General features: G+C 50.3%; 1 protein-coding gene across 3 annotated transcripts; it reads right to left on the reverse strand.

Annotated features, from left to right (window-relative positions):
* Nucleotides 1–597: 597 nt before the first annotated feature.
* LOC148653906 (uncharacterized) lies at nt 598–13,895 on the reverse strand. Of its 3 annotated transcripts, XM_088596995.1 has the most exons (8): nt 13,460–13,895; nt 13,042–13,348; nt 8,271–8,424; nt 7,784–7,927; nt 6,555–6,683; nt 5,803–6,036; nt 2,333–2,458; nt 598–1,819 (listed from the first exon to the last, which is right to left on the reverse strand). In XM_088596995.1, the coding sequence occupies exons 2-8, from the start codon at nt 13,182–13,184 to the stop codon at nt 1,511–1,513; spliced, it is 1,239 nt and encodes a 412-aa protein (XP_088453121.1). In that variant the 5' UTR covers nt 13,185–13,348; nt 13,460–13,895; the 3' UTR covers nt 598–1,510. The 3 variants fall into 3 exon arrangements, with proteins under 3 accessions (XP_088453121.1, XP_088453120.1, XP_088453122.1); XM_088596994.1 differs by lacking the exon at nt 13,460–13,895 and having other exon boundaries at nt 13,042–13,413; XM_088596996.1 differs by lacking the exons at nt 13,042–13,348; nt 13,460–13,895 and adding an exon at nt 10,785–11,332.
* Between the last annotated feature and the right edge of the window lie 5,090 nt (nt 13,896–18,985).

Below are 18,985 nucleotides of genomic sequence, written 5' to 3' on the forward strand. Positions count from 1 at the left end.
AGGCCCCTAACCCCAACTGCTCCAGGGGCGCCGTATAAATGGCTGACCCTGCGCTCTGACCCCCAGCTTCTCTCCCTGTCTGTGTGTCTCATGGAGAGCAAGCTGGGGTCTGCGAAAAGACGAATTCCTAATACAAGAAATTGTATATGGCCAATGAAGTGATCTTATAAATGGAGATGTGGTGGAGGAGGGATGGAAAAACATCCAAGGAAGAGGAGAGGGTGGAGGATGGAAATCTGAGAGACTATGTCAGGATTCTCTGTGGGTATTGGCAGCTGAGCTTGATTAGTCTGGCAACCCTCATCCCTCCTGAACCTTCATTAGAATTCCATTTAGTCTGGTCTGAAGCCACTGTGAGCACAGCGAGCTTAAATGTGTCAGGGGTGGACAGCTCTAGTCTCCAGGGGTCAGAGTCCTCCAGGTCTGGAGACTTGATTTGACCTGTTACTCAAATGACTGGCTCAATCAAGATGAGCAGATGACACTGTCCCCCCACCCACTGTTAAAATTTATTCGTCCACTCATCACTTTCTCACATTCACTCTCTCATCTTGGAATAACCCAGACTGAATCAAACAAGACAGGTGTAGTCAGGCCTTCCTGTGGATTTCATTTCACTCTTTACTATTACTGTCATCACCAGGGAACCTAAGACAATGTTGATAGGCTTCCCATTACCAAGAAAAACCCATCAGCTATTTTATAAATTAAGGGAAAGACATGATGTTTAGAAAAGGTATAAAAAAATAATGATTTAAAACAAGTTAATAGACAAATGTATTTTAAAGTCTTTGAGACTTAGGAAAAGTTAATACATGTTAATGTGTTCTAAATAGCATTTTAATGATTAGTGCATAATTTATCTCAGCTGCTTCGTTCCTGACACTTTGGAACGTGACGTTTTATCAAGCAGGATGCTGGCAGAGCTCAGGTGAGAGGCTGACAGCTCGTGCTGCATGCAAAGACAGCACCTCGCACTCTCATAGGGCCGCACAGAAGTCTCATAGGACTTCCTCTTCAGCCTAGGGCACAGGTAGTCACAAACTGGAGCTTCTGCCCCATTCCACTGCAGGAGGCTGGAGAAACCTGCCTTTTAAAAGCCAGTTTTGGATTGTCATTGCGTCACTAAGGAGCTGGTTCCATCAAAAGCCAGAGCTGAGGGTCTGGTATCCTGCAGCGCAGGAACAACATTCACACGTTAAGGCGCTAAACGACGGGGAGCTTATTCGAAGTGCTGCAGGTGTACGACCCGAAGTCCTGAATTGTGCAGCGAGACGGAAAAACAGGAAGTGGCGCAGAGAGGGGGAGCGAGAGAGGGGGAGCGACCTGCCTGACTCACAGAGCCCCCCCCAGCGCTGTCAGTTTCACTGTGAAATACCAACAGCAGCTCAGTGGGAGTCACGGCGCCGGTGCAGAGATCACAACAGAGAACCGAGAACAGCGGGGGTCAACAAGGAGCCCCCTCCCCCACCAGTGCACCCCCAGAGTCCGCACGGGGTGCGGGGGCAGGCTAGTGGTAGTCTATGGAAAAGGGGGAGGCCTGCACTTCGGCGTGGCGCTGCTGGCGCTGGGCACGGGGGCACTCGGCGGGCTTGTGCCCGTGCCGGGAGCAGGGGGCCCGGCGGGGGGCGCCCGCCCGCTCCCTCTCCTTCTCCCGCTCCAGGTCCCGGTCCCGGTCGGCGGCCGGGCGCTCGTGCTCGTTGTTGTTGCAGCGGTGGACCAGAACCGGGTCGCTGGGGGGCGACTTCTTCAGCAGCAGGCGCTGCAGCACCTGCTTGTCGGAGCGCTCCTTGCGGAAGTCGTCCTCGTAGACCTTCAGCTGCGGGGAGAGAGGGCAGGAGCTCAGGGCCCAGGGTTTCCTGCTCCTGCTGGTTCGTTCCACTGACACACACGGGCAGTTCCCCCCCCCAGTAACCCACATCCCTGTTCGCTTGAGCCCTCTCTCAGCTTCTGCCTCTGCTCTGTGAAAATCCCAGATAACAGCGTGACTCTGACAGCTTCCTCGCTTTCGTTTCCCCTTTTCAGAATGACAGTGGTTCCCCTCTGACGTGCTTTTGACTGTTTCCAAACACTTTCAGGAAACCGAAAAATAAATTTTGCTCCCGTGCAAAAAACACTTTTGAGATGACCCTGTACATCAGGGAACTACAGCCTTGTTCCATGCCTTCACTCTAGCTGAGATCTAAATGATGTAACCGCTCCATTCCGCTTCATAATTAGTACAAAGATTTCGAAACACTCCCTCACTGACCCGCTGAAGTTCCAGGGCCACTCCCTGTAATCTGCCCGGGGTCAAGGGTCGGGGGTCAGAGGTCACAGACCAGCCACTGACCTGCTCTTGTAGCAGCGCCATCTGCTGGCGCATCTCCCCCTCCTTCCTCCTCAGTTTGCTGTTCTCCAGCTGCATGCGCTCGCGGTCCTTGTGCTCCGTCTTGTAATCCGCCTCGTAGATCCGCGTCTGGAGGGAGAAGGGCAACGTGAGTTTAAAGCGCACTGCCAGCACACAGTGTTACGCGGTCTGACGGTTGGCTTAAACGTTCCAGTTCTTCTAGGATGAGTTAACAAATGATTGACAATAGGGAGCGGTGTTGCACTGGGGGTTCCACGTGTCCATCGTCACTTCTGCATAATAACCAGAGTGGGGTGATGCTGAGCAGGGTGATTAATCAGTATGAATTCTTACAGCCTTTTCTTCAATTCTACATATTAGTCTTACAAAAGCCATTCGAACCCATCTGAATAAATGGAAACACGGCATTGTCTCATAGAGACACCAAGCTGTGTGCAGCAGCCCGATTCACAGCATCCATCCATTCTCGAAATTCTGCACCCAGTTCGCAGGCAAGCCGAAGCCCGTCCCAGCAAGCAACAGGCGCAAGGCGGGGTACGCCCTGGACAGGACGCCCGTCCATCATATTCACAGCAAACGTCCGCGTGTTTAAAGCACATCTGGATTTCTGTATGAAATACATATTCATCCTTTTCAGGACAATGATTGCGTAATAAACCTTACAAACCCCTGAAAAAGATCGGTTCATGAGTGCAAAGTGCTGGCACATGTGAAACAGAAGTAGCCACTCGCGACACTTGTTCGATACGGAGCAAAGAAAACGGGCAAGAGAAGCGACACAACTTGGTGTGCAGTCGGACTCCGTTCTGAATCTTGACTTACAAAAACAGCAAAAATGGGCCGTCCACATCACACATCTCAGGGAATCTGGAAACCGAGCACTGAGAAACCTTTCATGGGAAGTCTGACATCAAGCCCAGCTACACTGCACAAGTTGCCAAGTGTTTCTTGAGCCAAATCAATTGGCCAAAACATGTCCACATCAATACTGTTTTAGCACCGAAAGAAAAGCAGTGCATGTGCTGGGGAAATAATTCAGACGACTGTCAAAAACAATTATTAAAACAATACCCGTGTCATTTTTAATGTGATTTTGGAAAGTGCTATTCAAGTCCTGGGTTCTGCTATGCAAATTAGTATTATGAGATGAAAATTGCTATACAAGCGCATTTCAATCCCAGCAGCCCCGGGTTCCTGGCACCGTCACATGTTCCCTTCTGCCAGCTGATTCTCCTGGAATCATATTCATTTCAATGCAAAAGTAATAATCCTCGCTGGGATCACGGCTGGCAGGGATGATTCCGATCCAGGACAAAGGAACGGCTGTGTCTTCTCCAGAAAAGAGATTTTGGTTTACAACCCCCCCCCAGGAAAGCCTGCTTCAGAACCCGGAGACCTCGATCAGTCTCAAAATCTAATCACAGGGCCAGCCACGGCCATCGGTGTTCAATCGCGTTCCTTGCCGGTCTTAATATTAATTCCATATCCGCTTTTCTGGACACTCCACTCAAAGTGTTCTACAGGTAATGGGGACTCTCCTCCACTACCTCCACTTGGCTAGGACACCTGGGTAACACCCCTACTCTTTTCGAGAAACGCCCTGGCATTTTTAATGACCACAGAGTCTGGCCCTCGGTTTTATGACTCATCCAAGGGATGGCACCTTTTTACTGGTCCCACTAACACCATTTCCAGCAGCAGCCTTACTTTCCCAGGAGTCTCCCATCCAGGTCCTGACCCGGCTCACACCCGCTGAGCTCGAGTGGTGCAGGGCGATGTAGCTGCTGGCTGTCTTATGGTTATCAATACCACTGCTGAATTAAAAGGAACAAGACCAACTGGTGGCTGACTCTGGGCCGAGGGTGGGGCTCAATCACGTCTCCAAACTGCAGACAGAGACGACGGCGGCGTGCTGTCCGCTCCAGTGCCGTCCTGCAGTCCGGCGCCGGCAGGTCACGGGCCGGAGCTGATCCAGGTGTGACTGCAGATTGCCATGCAAAATATCCACCCCCTCCCCCCTCTGTTCGGTCAGACACATCGCACGCGCCCCCAGCTTCGCAGATCAGGACAAACGAGACCGGACGGGTGGATGTTCGAATCCAGCAACGCACCCATGGGTGCAGCATCCTGGACCAAAGCAGAAAAACGAACAGCACACGCACGTCCCAGCCAGGCGTGCGTGGGGTCTGGAAAGCACATTGGCTGCAAGAGCCGAGGCACGCTACTGTTCCCCTCCGGCCCTGCCATTCTAGATGGCCCTATGAATTGGCTACATCACTCTGCTCTCCTCCCCACTGAGAGCTGGTGTGTGGTGAGCGTTCTGGTGCACTATGGCTTCCGTCGCATCATCCAGGTGGATGCTGCACACTGGTGGTGGTGGAGGGGAGTCCTCATTACCTGTAAAGCGCTTTGAGTGGAGTGTCCAGAAAAGCGCTATATAAGTGTAAGCAATTATTATTATTATTATTATTATTATTATTATTATTATTATTATAACAGCTGTGAGAGACCCCATCTTTATCAAGGGATCCCCCGTTGAAAGCTGCCGATCCCTGCTAAACAAGACTCCTTTTAACGCAAAGTCACAAACAACAGCACAGTACTGTAGAAGACACACCCACCATTTTTACTCACCCTTGCTACACCAATGCACCCCCCAATTTGTTATAAGACAAATAACCATAATGCTGACAAAAGCAACCTAGGATTACACACGGAAAACTGAAACAAATAAAAAAGTCCTAGATTTAAGGTCATTGGTCTATTCGGCAGAACTGACATTACTCCCAGATTTCTTCACATCCTCCCCTTTTCACTGCAAGGCCCTCGGCAATGAGAGCAAAAATACCAGATGAAATGCCAGGGATGAATCAGCTCATCAGTCAAGGACACGGGTTCAGAGAATCTTGACGAGGGAATTCCCTTTTGCAGACTAGGGCAAAGTTACAGAACAGTACCACTGGATGGCACTGTGGTACCATTTGCAAATTTCCTAAGTATAGACAGTGTCGAGTTTGCTTTGTCACTTTACCAGGGCAAAATACTGTGGTAATTGAAAGTGCTTAGAGTAGGTTTCTTTTAAAGGTGATGGTATTCTTCTGACAGGTGCAATAAATACATTTTAGCATACAGTATATACAAAGCATGCTCACTGGTAATCCATTGTGACATTCTCAGTATATATAATAATAATAATAATAATTGCTTACATTTATATAGCGCTTTTCTGGACACTCCACTCAAAGCGCTTTACAGGCAATGGGGAATCCCCTCCACCGCCACCAATATATATAAGATATCACCTCATGTACACAGAGGCATGTTGGACACATCAGTGCCTTGGGATGCTTCATCTGACAGACAACCCACTTGAATGTTTGCATGATTTAGGATGCCAGTATCGTCCCCCAGGTCCTTAGATTTGACAAAAAAGCTGTGAAGGCTCTGCTCACCTGGCACCTGAGGGCTTCCAGCTGCTCTTTCAGGTCTTGCACCTCCTTCACCCTGTCCGGGTGTCCCTCGACTGTCCTGCAGGGGGAGCTCCTCCCTCCCTGCTCTCGGCCCTCCCTGTCTGGGCGGGCAGCGGTCTCCACCGGAGGCGGTGATTGGCTGGAACCCCGGTAGTGAGCTCGAGGGGGTTCGGCCAGACCTCCCACCTCGGGGGGTCTGCACACCTCGAGGCCGTTCTGTAAGAGGGGCAGCAGGCGAGAGTGGGGGGGGGATAAGAGTGCGTGTATATAACTGCACACGTGTGTAAGTGCATGTATTTGCGTGTGCATGTTTGCGTACATGTACTCGTGCATTTACCTGTGCGTGTGCATGTGTGTATAAACATGCATGTGCACGGTTGTGTACATGTGCATGGTTGTGTACATATGTATGTGCGTGTACATGTGTGTTCACATGCATGCTTGTGTACATGTCTGTGTCCATGTGAATGTGTGTGTGCACGTGTGTAAGTGCATATATTTACATGTGCATGTTTGCCCACATGTACTCGTGCATTTACCTGTGCGTGTGCATGTGTGTATAAATGTGCATGTGCGTGTTTGTGTACATATGTATGTGCCTGTACATGTGTGTTCACATGCATGTTTGTGTACATGTCTGTGTCCATGTGCGTGTGTGTGTATACATGTGCGTGTTTGTGTACATGTGCTCGTGTATTTGCCTGTGTGTGTGTATGATGGGCAGGGACACTCACCAGCACACCCCAGTCCCGGTCAGAGGCAGTGCGGTGCAGACGGCCCTCCAGCAGGCGGACGTACTCCTGCAGGTGCTGGTTCTTCCTCAGCTCCTGCAGCATAGTCTGTTCGTAATACTCCCTCTTGCTCTGGAGAGACAGAGGAGCCAGCCGGTTCACAGAGGCCCGCAGCGGACCGACTCGCATACAGCCCAGACACCCAGACAGACAGCACAGCCGCGTCATTCTGAAGAGACAGCAGCTCAGTGAACGTAGAGTCTCCTCTTACTTCCACACAGGGGAGCTGAAGAGAGGTTACAAACATGAGGTGGATATCCAGTCCTACCCTGTCAACAGCTCATTTGGTTGTTAACGGATTTATTTTCATCTAGGTGAAGAATCTGTATTTAAGCGGCAATAAGCTCATAATGTGAAGAATTGCCTTCTATTTTCTTAATTTCCCTGCTTGTTTCTGGTTCTTGTTTCATTGTCATACCTGAGGCGGTTTCTCAGGCTGACTGGCCTGCAGCATTCAAGGTACTGAAAGCTTGAATCGAACGCCCTTGAGCTCTCTGTTCTTGTCTGAAGCAGAGGTTCCCAGCCCTTAGCCTTGCAGGAATCCTGCCTGCTGATACTCATTACAGCTGAGCTCTACTGCTCCAGTGCTCACGGATGACTCCACTGACCTGCTTGTTTGTTTAGACTTTTATGTAACCTGTTTCTTCTTTCATCGCTGCGGGTAAAAATACACCACTTCCAGGGGGCTGTTTCCAACAACTTCATCATACAGAGTTTTACACAGCCTCTCCTTAACATGCTGCTATTTCTGACCCAACAGCTCCTAGTAGATTATGAACAGAGAGATGGGAGGGATAGTATCGGACACGCCCACAGTGGGAGGGTTGTATTGGACACGCCCACAGTGGGAGGGTTGTATTGGACACGCCCCCGGTGGAAGGGGTGCCATTGGATACATAACGGGCTATTGGACAAGCTCACAATGATGTTACATCCTAGATACATCCATTTGACATGGCACACCTGAATGAGGGCCGTCCTGAAATTTAAAATCTCGCACAAGGTTGATGCGAACTACAAAACCCATTTGACCCTTTAAGAGCTGGAAACAAAATTCCAAATAATCCCCCAATAAAACGGAAAATCAGTGAGCCTGTGATGAAGAACCCAGCCGGGACCCAGATTGGGAGCCACGGCCTCAAGCAGGGGGAGGCGCCGTCTTTGAGCGTCACCTGCTCGTGCTCCAGCTTGAGCAGCAGCCGGCCGTTGTGCCGCTTGAGGGCGCTGCTCTCCTGCTCCAGGGCGCCGACTCTCTGCTGCAGGCCCAGCGTGGTGCTGCGGTAGATGTGGTCCCACTCCTCGTTCAACTTCATCAGCTACCGGCAGGGAGAGAGAGAAGGGGGCGGGGAGCATGAACGAGGAGGAGCAGAGAGACTGTGCATTTGGCATGCGTTCTGGGACGTGCGAGTGAGTGTGCAAAGGGTTACAAACAAGAGGAGGCCTGCCACTGTCCAAGCATGTTGTGTCTAAGCGCCCACATCTGTGAGCAAGGCAATCGCACCTCCCCCAGTCTACACCATCCTACAGCTTTAATCCAACAGGCTGGACAATTCGTTCGGCTTGAAATATTTCTTCAGGAATTGATCCTCTTGCTAAAAACAACTGAAGGTTTTGCGTGGGACAAACAGAGTCCAGGGCGGGACGGGGGACGTCGCTCACCTCCTTGTTCAGCCTGCGCAGCTCCGTGTTCTTGTTCAGCAGCAGCAGCTTCTCCTCGTCGGCCGAGGTCACCGACATGCTCTCCGTGATCAGGGTCACCTGCTCCTCCCCGGACAGCAGCCTCTCCCCCTGGGACCCGGCCAGCGAGGCTCCCCTGCGACACACAGGCGGGGCACAGGGTGAGCACCTGCAGAAGCACCTGGAAGCGCTGCTCCAACCCGGGCCTCGTCGCTGGCAGACTGGGTCTAGATCTTCCTCATGCACATCTGGCTAAGGACCGCTGGCAGGTAGGGTTAGGGTAGCGCTAATGGGAGGGCTGGGATGAGGCCGTCAGCATTCTGTCAGCTCTCCTCCTGTGAGGACCTGGGCGCCTGCCGGCTTGCAGGCATGTCAGCAAGGGGAGTACCACCGCTCCAGCCGGCCCTACCTGTCCTGCCAGCAGTGCCGTGGAGCTCACAGCATGGGCAACGATCCTGCAGGTGGGCATGCTGGCGGTGTGCGGCGGGGACGCAGGGGAGCCAGGTCCTAAGCTGTTGCATATCGAGGGTGCATGCAGGAATTTGGAATCAGCCATTACAAACGTATGAAAAAAGAAAAGATCAAGCACACACTTCCCTCCTACCCTCCGCCATCACTACACTCCAGTACAACACCACAAGGTCAGGATCGGGATCAGGTGTGTTGGAGGACAGGCTTGGGCAGAGAGCAGGACAGAGGCCTTCAGCTCTCTTCTTAGTCTCCCATGACTGCTGGGTAGTTTTCTACTGTAGACTTGAGCTGGATTAGATTTGCTTTCTCATGCAATTTGTCATCCCCCTGTCACAGTAAAGATCAGCTGATCTGGGCAGAATCCTGACAACTGTGGGACATCTTGAGCAGGTGGCAGCCGGGCATTCTGGGTAAGCTGGGTATTCTGTCCTCCAGATGTGCCCTTTACCCAAAACAGTTCCCTTAGATGAAGCATAAAACCGAAGGCCTGACTCTCTGTCGTCATTAAAAATCCCAGGGCGTTTCTCGAAAAGAGTAGGGCTGTCCTGGCCAAATTCCCCCTGGCCATTAACTATCATGGTCTCCTAATAATGCCCATCTCCCATTCCTGATATGGCGACACAAAAGGCTGGCTGCTGCTGCAGCTGCTGTGTCAAAGGAGCTCAGCTATGCGTATGTTTCAGACTGAAGTTTGACGAAACAGCCTCCGGGTTTGGATCTCCAGGGGTTTTCGTGATAAGTTTAATTCAGAACTACTCATTGCTCATTGCCTCTTTGCATCTCTACAGCACGGTGACGCCTCTCGAAACCTGAAACACACAGTGAAAGAAAAAAAACACCCCAGCAAACGCAGCGTCCCCCTGTCATGACACGGGGACTGGAGGGAATCACCCCTCTCTCCCTCTGATACCAGTTTATGGGGAAGGGGCTCTGCCCCTCCTACCTGTGACCCCTGTGACCTGAAACTTCCCCCGGCTGCTCACCCAAACCACACTCATGCTCAGATGACCCACTGACTCACTGAGAATGCCTTTTGCTTTGACATTCACAATGGATTTAATTCCTGGGGGTTGTCCACGATTTCAAAGTCCTGTTGCTGAGCCAGCAGAGTGGCAAACCATGAAATTTGAGTTGACCTACTTAAAAAAAACAACACATGGAAAGGAAACTGCCGAGCACCAGCAAAGTGACTGCATATAGGCAGCACGTACACAGCTCCATTTCACCTAACGTGATCAGGACAAATGTGCTAGAGTACAGTTCTCAATAAAACAAAGAGGGGGAATGTATAGTTTACCCAAAACCGCCAATAGTGTCACATTACATTTCAAAGAAGGACAGAAAAAAATCCTGCAAGGTTGCAAAAGTACCAGTAATATCCAAAGAAGCAAGTAGCCCCAGCTGTTTGTTTCCAACTTGTCTAATACCGATTTTTTTGTTTCTTTCCCTTGGTTGTGTCCCATCAGTTGGGAAACGACAGTAAAAAAGTGGCAGCTTGGGATCAATGGGTCGGTGAATACTGATCGATATGAACTGCGCAGAGGAAGGAAATGGGAAAGACTGAAGACCGATCTGCATGGGGCTTTATCAGACCATCCCAGTCTGTGGTTGAGCTCACAGCCCAGCCCAAACCTTTCCACCATACCATAGCCCATCGCAGCTGGATAATCCACGTTTTAAATAGAAATGGAGTGTTTGTTTACCAGCCTCTAGACTGGCATGATGAATCCTAAGCCCTCCTCATGATATGCAGTCTTCCTAGTGGCGCAGAGTCAGTGTCCCTCCAGTCCCCACAGTTCTGTGTCAGAAGCAGCTGGATGTGTTAAAGGCCTCACTCCTCCTGCTCACCTATCAGGTTGCTCATGGCTGTTCCTCTGGACCTACTGACTTACTACCTTCCTCCTCCCCACCTGTTCGCCCGACCCCGGTCTCCCATCTGTCCCCCACTGTGGGTGACAGGGCCTTCTCCTGCCGCGCCCCAAAGCTATGGAGTCACATCCCCGAGGACATCAGGGAGTCACCTACCCTGAGCTCGGAACTGTCTTCTCCAGAGAGACTGACTTCATCGGATCCGTGTCTGTCCCTTGCATCTTCTTCTGCATTATAACCCTTGTTTTTAATTGTGCTGATTTTGTCAGACCTCTTCTCCAAGAGAACTTTTTTTCTCTTACAGTAAAGCACCTTGAGCAGTCTTTTAAAGAGGCTTTATGAAATAAAGATGATGATGAACTCTTATTCCATTATTCACTGGCAGTGGTTAATTCCCTCTCTTCCTCAGTGGGAAAGTCGGAGGTGTGCAGTCTGCCTCTCCCCCTGTGTTGGAGCCCTGGCTGATATTGTCTCGGGGCCACACCGTGCCAACAGCTCTGCTCCTGCCCCAGCGCCTGCTTCTGGAGTCGTGGCCCCAGCCAGCGCCTGAGCGATGCAGAGTTTACCCTGACCCACGAGCGGAGAGGAGAGAAAACTGGACAATCCGAGCAACGCTGACTCATGGGGGAGATTCAGTTTGACTACCCAGTTCATTTGTTTTTCATGAGTTGTCCCACTTTCGGAACAATGCAATCCCCCTCCCACAGCTTCCAGTACTGGGGGGGGGGGGGGGGGGGCACCCACCACGGTGGCCCTGCGTCATCATACAGAATTCCCCCTCCCTGCCTGAGGACCTCAGCTTGCTCTGACAGCTGCAGCCCTGCGGCACGCCCGCCAGGGGGCGCCGTGGGCTGCAGACTCCGAGAGGTCTTGCTCGCCTGGAGGAACGCGACAGGTGGGAGCCGCCGTGACTCCCATCAGATCCGAAGGAGCATTTGAAGACGCATCCCCAGCGCTGGACCCATACCTAACCCTAAATCTCACCCCAACATCCCCATGCCGGACGCAGGCTCCGCCTGAACCCTAATCACACGAGCCGCCTGTCTTTCATTCTCTTCACCTCACGCAAATATTCCTCTCTGACCCTCAGCTTCAACCCCGTTCCCAACCCCCTGGGCAAAAACATTTCCAGGAACATTTATCACAGCGAGGCAGCCAAGAGTCAGCAAACACCTTTGCCTCTCAAACACCCGCACCTTTTTTTCATATTTCGGACCCATCGCAAGTGAACCGGACCTAATTACAGACAGTCCCCTCTCCTGTCAGCCTCCTGCCCCCCGGAAGGACGCCTAGGAGAGAGGCTTCTTCGCCGCTCAAGAAGCTTTAACAGTTGTATAACGCGGAGGGACAGAAAATGTCTTCCTTCTCTCGCCGGCTCAAGAAGCAGAAAAGCGCACGTCGCCAGACAGCACTCCAACTCCCCACCAGTGACTCAATACAGACGGGAGTGCTGTGCGGTGATTTTTATCGCCTGTGCGCTACAGAGAGAAACGATAGTGATCTCCACTCCACCGCAACTAAGGCACCGGCGAACTCAATTCAGTCCGGTGAAAGCCTAACCAACACGCACGCAGTCACCACAGCGTCGGTTGTTGTGGGACTGAGGAAAGGGGAAAAAAAAGTCTTATGGCAGGAGAGGTTGTAAGGAAAAGAGGTTGGAGGAAAAGAAAGAGAAATAAGGAGGCGTGTCCGCTAATTGTTCACATTTTAATAACGCGCCTTTCCGTACGAACGCGTTTCCGCCTGTCTCCGGCGTGAAAAGTGAAAACTGCGCCGCAGCGCCCTGCGGATCCGTCACGTGCGCCCTCGAGTCGCGTCACCCACGGCCGGGGGATTTTCAGCGAGTGAAAGAAAAAAAAAAACACACTCACACGCCGTGACCGAAGAACAATTTACAGGACGAATATCCGCTTACTGGAACCGCGCCGCAAAATGCTATAGATGAACAATGCAATAGTGAAACGTAATGTTAGATTACTGGCATAACGTATCGCATTAAGTGATCAAATTCCGACAAACTCACTTGGCTCTTCTGTCACTGGCATACTATACTGTCCTACTGGTCCAGCTGAAGAGCCGATCTTAACCGGTCACTTTTAGACACCCAAAACATGTTATCCGAACACAGCCTGTCTATAAACGGATACGGTTCTCGTTGAATTTAAAAAATACACATATGCACTACTTCTGATATTGCTATTACCGTATTACCGTTAATAAAAGACCATAATTGCTGCATTATTATGATTGCTATTATAAGGCATAAAATCCAGAGATGCTCATTCAAGGTTAGTAATCGTAGGCCTTGTTTGTGGCTAGTTTTGCCTGGCTGACTATAAACCACTAAGTTCCTTAATGTTACAGAAACTTTGATTTTCTAAACGTTCGCGGACGCTTGTTAGCGCAAACTCACCCGCCGTCTGTCAGGCTGCCGCCGTCTCGCACGACGCCGGGCTCACAGGGTCCTCGCAGGCTAAGCGAGCTGTCCTGGCTCGGAGAGCTCGGTTCCGACCCAGAGGGCACGGACTGCGGAGCCGAGAGAGAGCTGGCTTCCATGGTGTGGCCGAAGCACAGGGGGGCCGGCGACTGAAGAGAGCTGAAGAGAGACCGAAGTTCGGCTTTCACTTCCCTACCCCTGTGTCTCTCCCGTCCAGAGACAACGACGCGACAACTGACTGCGTGCTCTGGCGAGACTGGAGTTGCTGGTTCAGTCACCGGCGCTGGAAGAGGAAGTTTTAAAAGAAACATCTCACACGCAGGGCAAAACAGAGAGGTGTCTGAAAAGAGGAAGCGGCGTCAGTCACCACGGGGCTGTGGAAGCTGGAGTTCACCTTTTGTCAGACTCCGGCGTGGACTGAACTTTCCGCTTCGGGGGGTCGTGGTGCGAATTGAGCCCCACCGCTGAGGAAACTCTGACCGAGCGGTGCCGGCGGACGCACTCGGATACTGTTATCTGTTGTTTTATTTTCCTCACGACGGGGGGGCTTTTTAATATGCGAGAAACAACTTCCTACGTACGGTTCACGGGCACAGGTTTGCAGGCAGGTGTTAAACTACTGTATGTCAGGCACAGAATATTAAAACATGACCGAAATAAATGACAGGCCACACGAGGGACACTGCAGTAAACACGACAGGTGTGAGGCGCGTTGAGAATTTAAGGAATTAAGGTAAAAGGAAGAATATTCATGGAGATGTTCATTTAGTTCATTCCTGTCGACGTGCATTCGGGATGCACATGGACGTACTTCTCAATTTTGCAGACAACCGCAGAAATAAGCGAGAAAAACGGCCATCGTTATTCTATAGCGAAAGATAGAAGCATGGCCTTTGCGTGAAACGGGTGAAAGCTCGGAGGGTCAGACAAGTTCACGGTGTCGCGGTCTGAGCCGTGAGCTCATGCATGCGCTCAATAGGAAGTTCTGGGAGCGAGTCCGGGGAAATTCCGGGGACACTGGCGCGGGTCCAGCCGAGAAAGAGAAGCGCAGCCCCGTGACTCTCTGTGGTGCCCAAGGCGCATCAGCTTTTCCGCGACAGTCACCACCCCGCCCCCCCCCCCCCCCCCCCAGCGCCTTTCGCCCCACTGCTGCCTTCTCAAAATAACCTGTCGCGCCCTTCCGTTGTGTGTGACGTTCGAAACAAAACAACCACAAAAAAAGATTGCGTCCCCCCCATCAATTTAACACAGTACGCCAAAGCAACGTATTAACGGTCAGGACGAATGGACTGTACCGTCACGCCTCTCTAGCTTAACCACGGACAGTACACGCGGTGCGTCTAGCCCACGCACTCCTGCACCCACACACACACACGACACAGATTTAGCGGGCTTGTGCTTCTTGAGGTCTGTGGTAGACTCCGCTTCGCCTTACAGCAGGAGGTCATCTATTACGTCACGTTTTCTGTGCGTGTTTTCGGTGGGTGGTTTGTCACGAAAACCTCAGGCGCAGGAGAGTGCGTGGGTGTGTGTGTGAAAACACCTCCCACCCCTCAGCCCACAGCCCACGTCGGAAGGCCAGAGGGTCCTGAGCCCAGCTCGCGTCGGGTCACAAAAACAAGAAAAAAAAAACACAGTAAACAAAAACAAAATCAGAACAAACAAAAAAACAGTAAATTTCCCTGTCGGGATACTGAAACTACTGTTAACTTCATTACTGTTAACAGCTAACAGAGTTTTAAACAAATAATTCACTGTTAACATTCAAAGACATGTTGAACAAACACAAAATCCCAGTATTAAAAACAACGGCCAGACCTCTAGCACAGAATTAACGATGTGCAATACTGTCAGAACAGGCCTGGTAGCCATTCACTGCCAGTAGTTTCTTAGCACTTTGCTATTATTATTATAGGATACTAATGTGACTGACTTATATGAGACAGGAAACGTATCATTTTTATTACACATTTCTGCTGACGGTCATGATCTTTGCTTTATAACAGAGTGGACAGATTTTTTAATTAGCCAGAACCTCTAAATAAATTCCGAAAAGGATCATCTGCTTTCTACCCAGCGAACAGTTGCAGTTGTCTTAGACGAAATTGCAGAGCCTTGAGTACAGAGTTTGTGCTCTTTAATGGAGCGATCAACGGGGAACCCGTACTGCTTTGAGCGAGGGTGTCCAGCCTGGCAGTTTTCAAACGTATCCGTTAAACAGCTGAGTAATAAACAGCCGAAGCAACTGCACTGTAAAACATCAAGCAGGTGGTTTGTTAAATGAAGTGATTTAGGGGTCATCTGGAAATGTCAATGTCTTCAGCTCTGCAGAAACCAGAGTTTCCCTAATTGAGCAAATTACCCGCCTAGAATTGATCAGTAAATCTGGAGAGTTCTCAGCTCCTCAAAAGGTGGTGATTTTGGGTGACAGAGTGTTTCTGCTCTCGGGGACGTGTCCAGTGGAATCAGGGCTGCATTTGCTCTGCCACGGACAGCGGGCTCTGCAGTCGGCCCCGCTGCTTCAGAAAGCGAAAGAAGTCTTCACAGCTGGCTGGGGGCCACGTTTGGGTGTGTGGGAGCGAGAAGCAGGAAGGGCACCCATGGGTGCACAGGGTCGCAGCTGTGCATCTGTGAAAACGACTGCCTGTTTGCACATTAGCCTGAGCAGCCCTGAAGCTCAGACAGACAGATAGCAGAAACATTCAGAGTTACCAGGGGCAAGTCACTGAACTCTGAACTCTGAACTCACTGAACTGAAAACAGATAATTAAGATGCTTTTATGTCCCATAAACTCCTTATGTCTTCAATATCCAATACATTATACATTGTACCAGTCCAGGTATAGCTATCCCCAGCTGATGAGCTCTCATAAGCGGGAAACAGTAGTCTGCAGTTGCTGGCCTTAATTTAATTAACACAGGCAGCAGTCTGTTCGCCTGGTCCTGCTTTCTGATGTTGTGAGTCTGTCCTAACTAGTATTCGTATAGTCAAAGATAGATGTATTCACACCTAGATACACCACATACATAATTGGGTTTTCAGGACAGTGGTGTATGGTTACATGACCAGGAATGTATGTACTATTCATCATTCATCATAATACCAGTGAGTGGTATCAGTATGCCTAACAGAACTATGTACTGGCCTGTGAGTGAGTAGTGGTGTAATAGCTTTATTGACCGAGGTCTGCCGACAGGCCAAGGACAAATTGCACGTTTCAATACAGGGGGATCGATTTTTCCGAGCCAAGGGACCGGGGCAGATAGAGAGCCGATAGGAAGATGGAGGTCAGGATTTGAAGCTGCTGTTCGGTGTGCTGAGCAAGAGGCAGGAATATATATCAAAACCTGAGGACAGCTGCCAAAAACCACTTCAGTAGTTTGGACAGGTCCTAGTAAGTATGACACAGTGATGGAATGTACTGGAGGTTTGTTTGGCCTAGCTGAGGGAATGAAGAAGGGAACCCCCCTCCCCTTTGCAAGAAATGAGCCAGGGAGCTGCTGCAGGGGTGAAGATGGTTGGAGGGGAGCGAGAGAGATATGCAAAGGGATGTTCAGGTTGCAAGACAGGATCAGACATCCTCCAGAACGTCTGTTAAAAAGAGACCTGTGGTGGGGATGATAACTCTCAGGACTGAGGAATATGGAAAACCATTAACTTTATGTGCTGCAGCTGTTGTAGTGGCATCTTAACTGGATTTGAATCCCCAGGCTTCACCTGTAGAGATAACTACCCAGCACACTGCCTCCAAACTCGACAGTTGCAGTGTGTTAGAGTCACCGTGGTGCCATAGCTACAGAATACAACTGTAGCTTATATGTGTTTCTTGCTTACATCAATTCCTGCTAAAGCTGGATTTCTCAAGGGAAGTAAGGGGATGAGGCCCATCCTCCTCTGACCTGACCTCTGACCTTCTCTGGCCAGTGTTTGTCCAGTGCTTGTTTCTGCTCTCTGTCTGGGTCTCACGGTCCCCCTCCATTCTGCCTCTGGTCAGTGATAAAAGTGTACTCCTGCACCACCTGTAGAATCCGCAGTAGAGCAGTGTGCGAGTAACACACACGTGCTGCAAGCTTGATTGCTTAACCCTTTCCTCTCAGCCACCTTTACCCGACTTCCATTAATCCCACAAAACAAAAAAATCGCAGTGGAGAGGGAGAGGCAAACATGCTCAGGGTCAGGAGGGCCCCACGAAGTGGACAGCCAAGGCTGGGTGACATGCATGCAGCATTTCCTGTAACTTCAACAGGAATTTGCATTGCACTTGTGTTCAACAGGGCTCTCTATACAGAAGAATAAAGCATGCATGCAGCATTTCCTGTAACTTCAACAAGAATTTGCATTGCACTTGTGTTCAACAGAGCTCTGTATGCAGAAGTAAAGATTTTAAACATAGGGTGAGGTAGGAAGGGAACCTAATGATACGACACACATACCCTGTGAGAAAGAGTTAGAACGTGGCCGGCCTATCGCAGCAGAGGACTCTCCAGGCTGTGCTGAATCGGCAGGTTTTTCATGGAGCTCCCTGTAGTAGCAGAACAGATTAATAGAAGATGCCCTGGCTCCTCGCTCCACTGTGCCCACTGACAGTATCTTAGGGGGGGCATAAGCAATTAGAACACTGATCTGCAGAGCCCTGTCCCCTAAAGCATGGAGAGCAGTTTCTGTGCTTGACCTGATTGAGTGGGCTTTGAAAATCCTCCGTCCCTCTCCTTGCATCCTTATACCGGAAGCTGCCTGTTCCACCTGTCCACCTGTCCCACCTGTCCACCTGTCCCATTTGATCCTGCAAGGATATAGCTCCTGTCTCCAGCAACTCGACCACATCATAATTTATCTCCAGTTATTTCTCACGCCTGATTGGTAAGCCTGAGCAGACTGGCAAAGTTCCTCCTCCCATCAATAACCAGGCTCGATAAAAAGCCATTATAGGCTGTGATTTAGTGCTTGACCAGGGAAGGCTGCTCTCCCCACACCCATAAAACACTGTGTGACAGGGCCCTGAAATATGACAGCTGTAAAGCCCTCTTAGCAGGGACCAGGCGAACAGTGACGTATGGCTTTATGGAAGCCCTGAACAGCTCTATCTGCATCAATTTGCTCTGCAGCAGTCTGGGGGCTCTTTCTTCACGTGCACCTGCAGGCATGAGAGTGAGTGCATGCGTGTGCGTGCGGTCCTGTCTGCGTGTTTCCATCTATTCCATCACGGTGCTTAACAGTCCATTAACCCATCTGCTACAGCACAAGGGGGATCGGGGATGCAGTCTGTTAAACACACACGCAGTGGCCAGAGTGAGCGCATACAGGCATACCGCAGGTCTGTGCGATCGGACCTCAACTTCAGCTGCAAGATGGACTGTTTATCCCGAACCTCCACAAGGTCATAGGTTATTGCAGGTATAAAATCTGGGGATAAAACGAGCTCCATGTCCAATTAAGCTTACAAAACAGTAATAAAGTCACCTTCTGTCTGCATGAGAAGCACCTAAAACCTTTTATACAGTAAGATATGTAAGAGACTTTAAACTGCAACACAAACAGGCAGTTACACTTACAGTAGCTCACAGACATTGGGAGGAGAACACTGGATTCTCTACGTCATTTGTCTTAAAATCTTGCAGACCCATCTCACTTTCTTTCTGACTAATCAGTTAATTAAATTATTTTCTCAAGCGAATCAATTTAACCTGTTGTTTCCTGGTCTGAAGCAGGTAGTGATCCGAGGAGACTCTTAAAACTCAATGGTATGCAGCTCTGGGACCCGACTTTAATAGTACTGCTCAATGAGAAGAATTAACTGGGGGAAGAATGCATCTCAGAAACTGACTGACAGGACAATACTACTTCAGTGAAGCAGGATAGGCAATTATTTCTGGGAACATTGTTAACAAAATTCCAGTCTCACTGACAGACCTAATTCCA

The sequence above is a fragment of the Lepisosteus platostomus genome, chromosome 10 (assembly GCF_059453375.1).
Source record: "Lepisosteus platostomus isolate fLepPlt1 chromosome 10, fLepPlt1.hap1, whole genome shotgun sequence".
NCBI lineage: Eukaryota > Metazoa > Chordata > Actinopteri > Semionotiformes > Lepisosteidae > Lepisosteus > Lepisosteus platostomus.

Bases quoted from the DNA above. Each gene is read 5' to 3' on its own strand.
- LOC148653906 (XM_088596994.1), bottom strand. From the start codon at position 13,376: ATGTTTCTTTTAAAACTTCCTCTTCCAGCGCCGGTGACTGAACCAGCA. The intron at 6,037-6,554 runs GTGAGTGTCCCT...CCCCTCTTACAG, and splicing joins ACCGGGACTGGGGTGTGCTG to AACGGCCTCGAGGTGTGCAG. The intron at 1,820-2,332 runs GTCAGTGGCTGG...CTCTCCCCGCAG, and splicing joins TGGCGCTGCTACAAGAGCAG to CTGAAGGTCTACGAGGACGA.